General features: G+C 40.4%; 1 protein-coding gene across 2 annotated transcripts; it reads right to left on the reverse strand.

Annotated features, from left to right (window-relative positions):
* Positions 1–1,019: 1,019 nt before the first annotated feature.
* On the reverse strand, positions 1,020–11,283 carry hnf4b (hepatic nuclear factor 4, beta). 2 transcript variants are annotated; one of them, XM_015367955.2, is made up of 10 exons: positions 10,654–11,283; positions 9,478–9,649; positions 8,270–8,364; positions 6,500–6,603; positions 5,121–5,276; positions 4,790–4,877; positions 3,701–3,853; positions 3,015–3,263; positions 2,258–2,377; positions 1,020–1,315 (listed from the first exon to the last, which is right to left on the reverse strand). In XM_015367955.2, exons 1-10 carry the CDS (start codon positions 10,766–10,768, stop codon positions 1,209–1,211), a joined length of 1,359 nt encoding a protein of 452 aa, XP_015223441.1. In that variant the 5' UTR covers positions 10,769–11,283; the 3' UTR covers positions 1,020–1,208. The 2 variants fall into 2 exon arrangements, with proteins under 2 accessions (XP_015223441.1, XP_006641400.1); XM_006641337.3 differs by having other exon boundaries at positions 6,500–6,606; positions 10,654–11,282.
* Positions 11,284–11,610: the final 327 nt, after the last annotated feature.

Raw genomic sequence — 11,610 nt, forward strand, 5'->3', positions numbered from 1 at the left:
ACTCTGTAAAGACAATTTGTGAGTCTCCACAGAGAACTACAGTACCACAGCCTTGGGCACTTAACCATTTGCTAGACTACACTCTGGTACGAAAATATTTGCAAAGAAGTTTATTTCTTTGCATAAAGCATGTCACATTTCTTTAAGTTGCTACAAAAAAATCGTACAAATGAGAGGAAGCCATTGGGCCCACAGGGCTTGTTTTTTAGTCACTGATTTATCTAAGAATCTCATCCTGTCATTTATTAAAGGAAAGCAGGTTATTGGCAGGGCATTGTGTTCCACACCCCCACAACCCCTTGTGCATGTGTACATGTTTCACTTTTGCTTCTGAGGAAGTGCGTATGTTTGACTTTGTGAATGCCTTTGAAGATTTTGGATACTTGAATCAAACACTCCTTGATTCCTCTCTTTTACTCCTATCTGTTAAAAACTAAAAAGGATCTTTACTCTTAAAGCCCAGGGATGTACTTGATTTTTATTTTCTGAATTTATTCCAGAGCAGTAATATCTTTCTTGTCTCTGGGTGACCAAAGCTGTACACAGTAGTGAGTACATGACCCCTACATTTGTAAAGATCCTACAATCAGGTCTCTCATGTCAGCTCCTGACAGAACATTTTGCAAATTATTATTTTTGTAGTTTGGATGGCTTTCTTCTCAGATACTGTATATTGCCTATAATAAATATTCTTTCCTTTTGTATTGAGTGGGAGATGTTGAAAGGAATAAAGCACTTGTTTGACAAATCTGATATTGTTGCTTTGGATTTTGATTTTTTTTTCCTGATGAAACCCTGTTCTGATATAAAGTAACTTGTTTGTAATTCATATTGTGTTTTCTTAAGGAACATAGATCTTTATATATTTCTATGTGGCATTGTAATGATAGAGAGATAAAACTTTGAATTATCTAATTGTCACAGAACATAACATGGAAAATTCATAGCCCTGTCAGTCTCTATTAGCTTAGGTACAGCATCTCACTGACTGATCTAAAATACAGACTCAGTCCAATGGATATGTTGTCATATTCTTTTAATATTCTCTTTTAAGAAGCAAATGCAAGAAAGTTGCAGGGACAATCAAAGATCATAAAAAGTATTGATTCAGTTTTGACATAATTATGGAGATTATTACAGTCCTTTGTCTTTGTGCATGAGTTCTGTTTTTTTACACTGATGGTATTGGACTGCTTCTGTCAGTGTTTTTAGAGGCAGGTGTGCTTAGGCAGTGTTGCAAGACTCTGGGCTTTTTCACCGGGCTTGTACATCTCACTGTCCGTCACCATGGGTAGAAAAGGCATTCCTGAGGCGGCTGAAAGAAAAATTGTTTTAAAGAGCTTGACATTACTGTAGACTTATTTGAGGTGCAGAGGGTCTTTTCAATTGTGAGAACAACTTAGCTATCCATAAAGCAAGTGGTTGTAACACTTTTAGCATGTTTTTTGAACAGCTGCTTGATAATAAATATTTAAATAATGGATGTTGATGTGGAGAAATGGAGGTTTATGGGCAGAATTGTGTTGGAATTGCATGTTTTATCAGTAATCCCATCCCTGCCCACCCTTGTTAGGGGTCTTAGTAGTCTAAGGTGCTGTGTTTGGGTCTTTTCTGGAGGCATAGGTTCAAATCTCACTCCTATCACTCTACTGGTTCAAGATAACTGCAGTGTGGTGTGGTTAGAGCACTAGACTTGTAAATGGAAAAACTGGGTTCAAAACCTAGGAGTACAGATGCTGGACTCCTGACCAAGGTGCTCTTCTCTCTTACTTTCAAATACAGTAAATGAACAGATGAATAAATAGGTATGAATATAAGTTACTCTGGATAAAAGTGTCAACAAAGTAACTTATATATGTGGAAAAAGCCTTTAAAACCAAGACGAGACAGCTCTTTATGCCAAGGGTCATAGTGTGAAATAACTTACCCAGTCATGATACTGATACCCTGACTTCTTTCAGAGCCACTGACAACCAAACAGATTTGATGGACCAAATTGCCTCCTCTCATTTGAATCCACTCTTATAATATTCTTTTTTTATATTCTTTTTTTTTTAACCTTGGACAGAGGATACATCTTCACAAACACTGTACTTAGTAAGAGTATGTTGTTCTTACATTGGGAACCTTCAAAGACATTGTAAAAATGACAGAAGGGGCAGTAAAGGCCCTTACTTCTAAATGGAAGACCAGAGTGAATACAAGAAGGTGATGAACTTATTGCCAAGTCTGACAAAAAGACCTGAACAGAACTTACTGGTGGGCACAGGAAGGATGACTGAAGAAAGGTGGCCTGGCAACAGGACATGTGATTCTGCTATGTCAGGAGTCAGCGAGGCCAGAGGCTGGGAGAATGCTAGGATGTCTGTGTTGTCTCCTGCAAGGCAAAAAGAGACTCACCTTCTGACAAACAGTTTTTAAACACAATGCCTTAAGTGAGACCAAAGAAGGACTAGCTCAAGAGGGATTTTCAAGTTTATTTTATTTCTTTTTAAAAAGGCTTGAACTTTGAGATGTATTTAACTGTACTACCTTCTTTTTGTAAGGACAAACAATATTTATTTTTACCTGCAGTAGATTTTTAGTAATCTAAGTAGACATAATCTTTAGAAAGCACAGGCTGAACAATGACCTTTGCTGCCAGTATGGTGTTGTCATTGGGTTATGTGCCTCTCCTCCAGTTGGTGCTGGACTAGGAGTACAGGCTGTGTTGCCTATGGTCTGTTGAAAGTTTTTTTCACGCAAGGGTTTTTTGACAGTGGGGGAGGTTCTGTTACCCTCTTCCTTACGATTGCTGTTCCCTCAGCCACACAAATTACACCAGCTAAAAACAACTAATCCGCATTTCAGCTCTACTTCTCATCAGTTAGAGTTTGACCGAATAACCCTTAAAGAACAGATTTAAGGAAAAACAATCTCAGAGTACGTTGAAAAATAATCAGATTTGCACATTTCTGATTGCCTTAGTCCTCGAGAGCTTTTCCCCCACTTAGTGAATACAGTATGTACAGTACCTTCTCCTCCTCTCCCGGTCTGTTCTCCGAGCAGCATCTCCTGCAAGAGGGTGTCCACATGGGCGTCTCCCAAAAGCCGGGCCAGCTGTAGCTGCTCCACCATTTGCCAGGCCACACTCTGGAGAGGGGGCAGCATGAGGAGCAGCTCACCGAACCGTCCGCGCTGTTCGCTTGCTGCTTCTTCTAAGAGGATCTGAGCCTGGAACCTCATCTGCTTCACTGTGTTGCTTGTCTCTATCCCTGGGCATTCTGACAGAGAGACAGCGGGACTTGAATTATAACCTCTGAAGATGTTGGAGACCTTTACCAAAGTGCCAGAGATCTCTGGGCACCCGTGATAGTTTTGTACACTTTGCTTGACACCCGAGATGGATCTCTGAGACCTCAGGAGAAAATGTTCAGTGCTTTTCATTGGCAGTGGACCACTTTACAAGTTATCAAAAGAATCACCTCATGAGAACTTTCCATTAATTCAGTGCTACTGTATAACCGAGTATACAAGCCACCTGTATAGTGCCAGAATATTGTACTACAACACATAGTACTCACAGACTTGTCCTCAGAATCTTAAAACCTGAAGATTTTAAGACATTCCAAGTATAGAACAGATAAACTGTTGTTAAAGAGAATTCCTCGTCTAATATATGAAATATCTTTAATGGAGAAGAAAAGCAGTGCCTGACTACCAGGGTCAAAGAAGATGATGGTTTTGAGGCAAGCGAACTCGGCTTCTGTAACCTCCAGCTCTCTCAGGGGCCTGATGAGTTCCTCCAGGATACGGGCCGCCAGCCGGGACACCTCAGGCTCAGGGCCTCCTACCGATATGATGAAGTCATTTCCTGGAGATGCAAAATCAGAAAGAAGCTTAAAACGGTAAAAAGAGCTGCATATGTAAGCTCTCCTGTAAGTCAGTAGACTAAGTAAAATTGCTCATTTTATGAAACATGAAAAAGGAAATGGGGGTCCTTCCAAGTGGCTTCTACCAGTGAAAAGTACTCATCCACGCTCATGAACCCCTGTGGCCTCCAGAGCACTTGCAGGAATAAAGTGCTGTAGGTGAGGGAACGTGCTGTGTTGTCTATGACATCCTTATTTCTCTGCATTTAAGAGAACTTGGTTAGTGTTTTAGAAACTAATACTAACATGAATTTCTCCACCGTAGCTACAGAACCATGCTGTTAGCATCCTGACTGTCACCCATCCCAGGAAAGCCCTGTAAAATTCCATGGCCACATCAGCCCGCTTCCCTTTATCTTTTCTCCCCTTTGCAGTTTCATGTATTTTTGGGTTTCCTGACATGTCATGAGGGGCCCATCCATCAGCTGGGTGGTACAGTACATTCCCTGCTGACACCACGGCACAGAGTTTGGCTGTACACTTCAAGCAGCGTGATGTTCAGGAAGCAGTTGATGACTGTGTGTATTTCAGCTCTGACAGCTGTGTTTTTATGTTTGTTGTTAGTGTATCTAAACACAATCCAAACATGGCCTCTTCTAACTCAGTCAAGTAAGGATATAGGACCTTGATGGGGTGACTGGAGTTTAGCCAGACCTATGCCGCCTCGTATTCTTCCATACGTTTAGACCAGGAACCTATCCCGGTGACATGGACTTATTTTAGATGAAAAACAGGCCCTGGAAGACGCATTGAATTCCGACACAAGGTCAGCATCCAAAAACCCTGTCTGTTCTTTATGTCTGATGACTTTCCAGATATGACGCAAGTGTGGATTACTGTCCTTGGCAACACAAAGAGGGAAATGAGGCCTCTCTTACCCAGAAGCAGGATGTTATCAAAGGGAAGAGACCGGCGAGCCACCCCCAGGATCAGGTGCTCCGCGGAATGGGCACGTAACAGGGCCACCTGTGCATACCGACTTGAAGTTAGCCAGAAGTATGTAATGACTGCTTTACAGTTACAAAGGTGTGCTCCACTGCACAACACACAGACTCACAAAAACACAGTTAATCTGAAGCATGCATGTGCCGCTACACATTTACAAGAATGAGACGGAGTGATGCCTTGGCAGCCAGACATTATTTACCCTAAAAAAACTCAAATCCACCTGTCACATGGTACAGTACATTAAAATAGCCAGGCTTGTACCCTGTCATCCAGTGGGAGCCCGCAGAAGGCTGGGATGTGTTTTGCCCACTCCACCAGCAGGAGAAGCTGCTGCTTCATGGACTGGCACACGTCCGCAACGCTGGCGATCTTCTTAGTGCTGATGTCCGTGATGTGGAGTGGGTTCAGACATGAGGACTGCAAAACGCACACAAGCCAATCACTCGCCAGCCTGCAGCAAATACCCATGTCTAATTCCCAGTGAGCACAAACACAGTGAAAACAAGCCCCCTTTACAATCAGAAAGCACAACCAAAAAACTTTGTGAGCCTAAAAATACATTAAAGCTATCTGATGGGAGCCCACAAAACCTTCTTTATAGTGGTCAAGCAATTTCTAAATTTCTACCTACAATCCTGCTAGATTGTATAACAGTATAACAATATTTCAGCTCCTATACTACATACAGTGTACTGTATGATATGAAAATACTACTAACACTGCAGAAGCATGTACTGTATGTGCATCATCCCCTGAACCAGAGGATGCAAATGGAAACTAAGGGAAATGCGTTTCAACTTGAAAACGGCAGGCACTTCCTTACACAAAGTCTGGAACAAGGTATCCAGTCATGTTATTGAAGCCACTTCCCTGGCTTTTTTCAAGAAATGTCTGGATGAAATCCTTGGCTCAGTTAGCTGCTCAAAGACCAAATACGTTAGATGGGCCAAATGACCTCCACTCGTTCTAATCTTCTTTATGTTCTTCTGTTCTTTTAAAAACTGTTTTTTTAAGTGGGTTGAATGCAGACTCGAATGTGAAATATAATCTTTAACATGAAAGTTTCCATGGGGTCATGCAGTCAACTATTAGAATGTCCCCCTTTCTAAGAAATTGAAATGGTTGGCAGGATGTAGGAATTGTACCCCAGAAAACCCGATAACAGGAAACGTGCCTTTCAGTACAGAAAACCTCCATCTGACAGGCCAAATACCTGCGACGAGTGGAAATCAAACACCTTTTTTCCTTTTAAAATATTTGTGTAGTAAATTAAAAACTGTTGCACTCTTTCTAGAATTTTAGGGAGCTGATTCTACTCCATGAAAAATAGCAGCACCCAAGACTGAGGTGCATGTGAGGACATTTATTGAGTGGTTAGGTATGGTAGGATGAGCCTGAACCCACTTGGCTGTAGGGTGAGGAGGTCAGGACACCCAAGGAGATAGGGCAGCGGAGCAATACTTGAGACAAAATGAGAAAGAAATGTTTATTTCTGCTACAATTTTTGGGAACTGATTATGATATATATACAGCTGGGGTAAAAGAGACTGAACTCCATTTAAATATTTCAACAAAAGCATGCAGAGACTAGAACAATCTCATTTTGAGTAATTCTGAGCTGGACGCTTGAGTCACCCTACCTGATGGACCTTAGCCTCAGCTTGCACCAGGACACTGAGAGACAGAAGCCCTTCTTCCTCTGCACCTGCTCTGCGGCTGCTGATCCTGTCCCTCTCGTTCTGCACTGCTGAGAGGGAGGTTTAAAGGCACAGTCAAAGAACGCCATCAACATTGGTGACTAGAATACAAGATTTCATCAGGTACTGCTGGTTACTTTTAGTTCTCTGAGACCTGACTTCTGCATATCTTCAAAAATATGAAATATTGCTTTAAATTAACAATTTAAGATTTGGAAGGACTTTCTAAGACATCTTATGTGCAAGAGAGGGATGAAAGTGGAAAATAAAACTGCCCTGGGAGCAATTTATGTTTGAGTTCATGATGTACCAAAAAGGTCATGATGTAATAACACATTTTCCTCACTGTAAAATTGTTTAAGGAAGTTTTTGGAATGTTACTCTGGGAACAGGTTGGATTCTGTCCCAAAAAAAGGAGAACATCTCATTTGCCAGTCCTTCCTTGTGTCAGAAAATAATTTGAATTCCTTGACTTTGATTCAAGGCTCCTTGGAGGCAGACGACAGGTTGAGTCCAATCTGAAAACAATTAGTCAGAGAAGCGGCACTCTCTTTGGCTAATCAAATCACTATTAATCAAACCAGTAAAAATGTAATGGAAACTATTTCTCAGTAGTGGAAAATACTGTATAGTTATGGGTCATGTCAGAAACAAGGTATTGCTGTTACAAAGAGCAGAAGCTGCTTTGCATTATATTTTAGTTCAGCTAGGGACCACAGGATCACTGTAAACTGGCAATAAGGTGTCACTATCAGGGTAGGTGGCCTTAATGGCGCTAGGAACTGTTAAAAAAAAAATTCATTTAAAATGCAGGATACCACACTGTATGTCCTTGAATACGGATGTAATAATGTTAATACTATAAATCACAAGAGAAATAGGAATGACATTCCTTGAAACCCTCAGATGTTGTGGATTATTTTCAGAAACAGTTTTGGCACAATTACAATTCATTCGTGGACATTACTTTGCCATTGAGACGCAACAGGACAAATGATATACCCAGTGGCCAAGTAAGGCTGATAAAGGGATGAAGAAGACTAACACCAAATCCATGAACTGGGAATCTGCCAATTCCCATAGATTTTTACAGTACATTTGGGAATTCTTATTTTCCCTTTTATTAGAAACTACATGGATGCTGTTTTGTACAGTTACACAATAATTAGAAAAACAAAAATCTAATAATATAGTGCCTATCTTTCCATTAAACACTGACCCGAAGACTGCAGTGGTTCATTTAAAAAGCTTATTTTAGAAGCTGCTGTACAAATAAACCATGACTACAGAGAAGAATGCTCAGTCACTCCCTCACTATATAGTACTTTCACTGGGGCTTTACTTTGACACTCTTATCTGGAGATTTAGCAATTCTGTAATCAAACTAACCTTCAAAAATGTGTTATCAGATTGACGGCACTACCTTGTGTAATTCTTCTGAAGTCATTAACGGTATACCAGATAAAAGGATCATAATGTTAAATACACCATAAATAAATTACCCTTTAAGTTTTATGTCTTATGTCTTTGAATTGTACAGGAAGTAAAAGTTCTTTTACGTTGCAGAAACAACAGTTTTTCACTTTGTTTTTACGCATTCATGGGTATTTATTAATGCCTTATCTCTTACTGTTTTGCTGATGTAGTCACTGTGCAGGTCACTGACTGCAAGGTCTGAGTTTCCTGTAGCACACGGTACAGATCTGTGCTCACCTTCCCTCCTCATGCCAGCTCTGAAGCACTTGCGGAGGCGGCAGTATCGACACTGGTTTCTCTTGTCTCTATCCACAATGCACTGCCTGCTGAACCTGGGAAAACAGGCATGCTTTGGCATACAGCAGTGAACACGGCAGGTACCATCACACAACCCGTGTTGCAGCATCATCCGCTTGAAAGCTAATCTGGAAAATTAGCTTCTTGTCTGCTTTGTGGACATTGTTTATTAAACCGATGAAGGTGCTTAAAAGAGTAATGACGCTTTGACTTTCTGTAGATTTTGTAAGCTCCATTCCGTCTTCATGAAGTGAGACAGCTACCTGGGCAGTTTAAATCCTGAAAGATTAATAGATCCCACATAAAGTCCCTTTGATTTGCGTACAGCTGCAGCCCTAGTAAACCTTATAGATTTGAACCACAAATGTTCATTGTAAAGCAATCAGACCAAGGATTTGCATTGATTTGTCCAATAGATTTCCATTTGAGCATAATATATGTTTACATTCCCTGCAGGTGTACAAAAGCTCATAGCCAGATGGTATATCTAGGTATTTTTGCACTTGGGGGATTATGTGTATGTCCACAAAATAAAAACAACTAGGATTTTGCATGTTGTGCCTTTTTCAAATAACATAGTAGTATAAATACTAGTATAAAAGATTTCAGTATATACATATATTCTCACGTCCTCACACCTGAAGAAGGCTCCAGGGCCGAAACGGTGTTTTATTCTTTTTTTTTCTGCATGGAATAAACCTATTACTTGTTTCTGAAGTCCATCCATCAAATATATAGAAGAGAGGCTACTGTTCATGTGAATTTAGAAAGGGCAAATTTTCTGGATATGCAGATTATATAGGATCCTAAAAATGTAACCAAATTAGTTTAAAAGAGATCAGAACATATAGTTGTATTAAACACTTTAGATGCATTAATGGGAAATTCACCTACAGCTACAGATGTGCTTTTTGTCCTCTTTCCAGACTAAGCTGCAGGTATGAATGGGGTTACACTTGTCTGCAGGTATGAATGAGATTACATTTAACTTCAGGTATGAATGAAGATACACAAGCCTGCAGGTATGAATGAGGATATGCTAACCTGAATGAGGTTACACTGAGCTGTAGGTATGACTGAAGCTACTGTAAACTGGAAGTATAGACGAGGGTACAGTGAGCTACAAGTATGAGTAAGGATGCACTAACCTGCAGGTGTAGACATGATTCTTTCTGACACTCCTCCTAAAGAAGCCTTTACAGCCATCACAGCTGGCAGCCCCATAGTGCTTCCCCGTAGCACGGTCAGCACAGATAGAGCACAGAAACACATGGCTGTTGGACTCGGGTAACAGTGAGGCGGGTTCTGGCATCAGGAGATCTGCCAATCAAATCACCTGGTTAGCTGCAGTGCAAGACAAGTGCCCGTCTGGACTTAACCAGTATAGTAGGCCTAAAGGAGACACACTTTTGAATCTGACTCATGGTGTGGTGTTTTTTTTTATTATTACATATTGATTTAATGAACTAATCACAGCCATTGTGTCTATACAGAGCTGTGATCTCCAGTGTCGTTTGGGACCCATTCCTTTCTAGTTTGACACTTTCCATTGTTTCCATTCAGAGGCCAAAAGCTGTGGCCCATAAACTCGAAATTGCATTTTGTTGGTCTGGAATGAGTACATTATTCGAATATGCTGTAGATGGATCAGCAAAACCTTTATTACATGTTTTAAATTCTTTAAGCAGAAACGATGAATTTGAAAATAAGATGCCAGTGATCAGATGGTAACAATTTTGTGATGCTAGAAGTTAAGGATCAGTTAGTCATAGATCAATTTCATTGAATTCCAAGAATACAATACAGATGGGAGTACAAGCACAGACCAATGTGTGTTAATCACAAGTAAATGACTTCTTGTTAGTTGATTTAAAGTACATAAACAAGTCTTCTGGTTCAGCAGGACAAATTATTCTTTTAACGTGTTTTGACTTTAAGATCATTGTAAATAGTGGGTTTGCAATGTTTACTCAATTTGATCTCTATCCTTTTTACAGTCTGATATTCTTGTATCATATATTAATCCCAATATTACAATGCAATGTAAAAGAGATTAAAGAAAACATACTGGAATATCATGGAATTTTGTTTTTCTGGTGTGAGAAAAACATAGTGCCATGCACTTTAAAATTCCTCAGCTTGTGGGAGCCAAAATAACTGTGATTGTTTCAACACATGTTCTTCTTGGCTGCTTCCCCATACACGTAAAGTGTTTCTGAATAAGGTGCTACTTACAGGAGACTGTAGCTGGGTGTTTGTGCATGTTTGAGTGTTGATGTGAAGGAGTTTGTTTGAGTGTCCGAAAACAACAACGAGGCACATACCGGCTTTCACTGGAAGGATACTCATACTATCAAACTCCAACATCCCGTAAGAGGGCTCAAGGGTCATGGTGTAATCAGCTGTGTCCGCGTCCAGCGCAGTTCTGGACAGTTTCATCACACCCAGTATTGCCAGACAAGGACCAGACCAGATTAGGCCCAGCTGGTGGTCAAGTTTACTTCCAGCTGAATCGCCCTAATGAGCTGAAGGTCTTCACCTGTACAGTAAGGCACCCTTTTGCCGAGCACACAGGATGCAGTGATCCACATTTCCAGTCATGCCGTAATGCTGGAAATTTAAAAAATGATGTAGATCCTAGATTGGTAAAAGGTTTTATCTCGGGGGTACAGCAGAAGACCCTCTAATCAATCGCCTTCTTCCTTTCTTTTTATTTCCTCTTGGCACTCCTCGTTTCCCCCTCTCGTCTTTGTTCTTTGCCTTCAACCAGTTTATCTTTTCTTTAAAAAAAAACAAATGTAGCTTTCCTGCAGACCGTTTGTGATCTCCTGAAGGTCAGCCCTTGCTGTTGAGTGTACTTGTTTTTCGATTTTGCATTAGGAACTATTCAAAATCAGTGTTAGGAAGACTTTGGCCCAGTGTATCAGGATATCAGTCCAGAGAGAAAAACATTCCCATCTTGTGTTGACTAACTTTCTCTTATCTAAACTCCCGTGTACTGACGTGTACTGTATGTAATGGGGGGTCAATAAAATGTCAGGAGGATTAGCTTGTAAAGATAATATATTTTTATTATTTTTATTTTAACATATAGTTGTATTAAACACTTTAGATGCATTAATGGGAAATTCACCTACAGCTACAGATGTGCTTTTTGTCCTCTTTCCAGACTAAGCTACAGGTATGAATGGGGTTACACTTGCCTGCAGGTATGAATGAGATTACATTTAACTTCAGGTATGAATGAAGATACACAAGCCTGCAGGTATGAATGAGGATAT

The sequence above is a fragment of the Lepisosteus oculatus genome, chromosome 20, assembly GCF_040954835.1.
Source record: "Lepisosteus oculatus isolate fLepOcu1 chromosome 20, fLepOcu1.hap2, whole genome shotgun sequence".
Lineage (NCBI taxonomy): Eukaryota > Metazoa > Chordata > Actinopteri > Semionotiformes > Lepisosteidae > Lepisosteus > Lepisosteus oculatus.

Excerpts from the sequence above, each read along its gene's own strand:
- hnf4b (XM_006641337.3), bottom strand. The coding sequence starts at position 10,768 with ATGAAACTGTCCAGAACTGCGCTGGACGCGGACACAGCTGATTACACC. Across the intron at positions 8,365-9,477 it reads AATCATGTCTACACCTGCAG|GTTCAGCAGGCAGTGCATTG; the intron begins GTTAGTGCATCC and ends CTGTTTTCCCAG. Across the intron at positions 6,607-8,269 it reads AGCTGGCATGAGGAGGGAAG|CAGTGCAGAACGAGAGGGAC; the intron begins GTGAGCACAGAT and ends CCTCCCTCTCAG.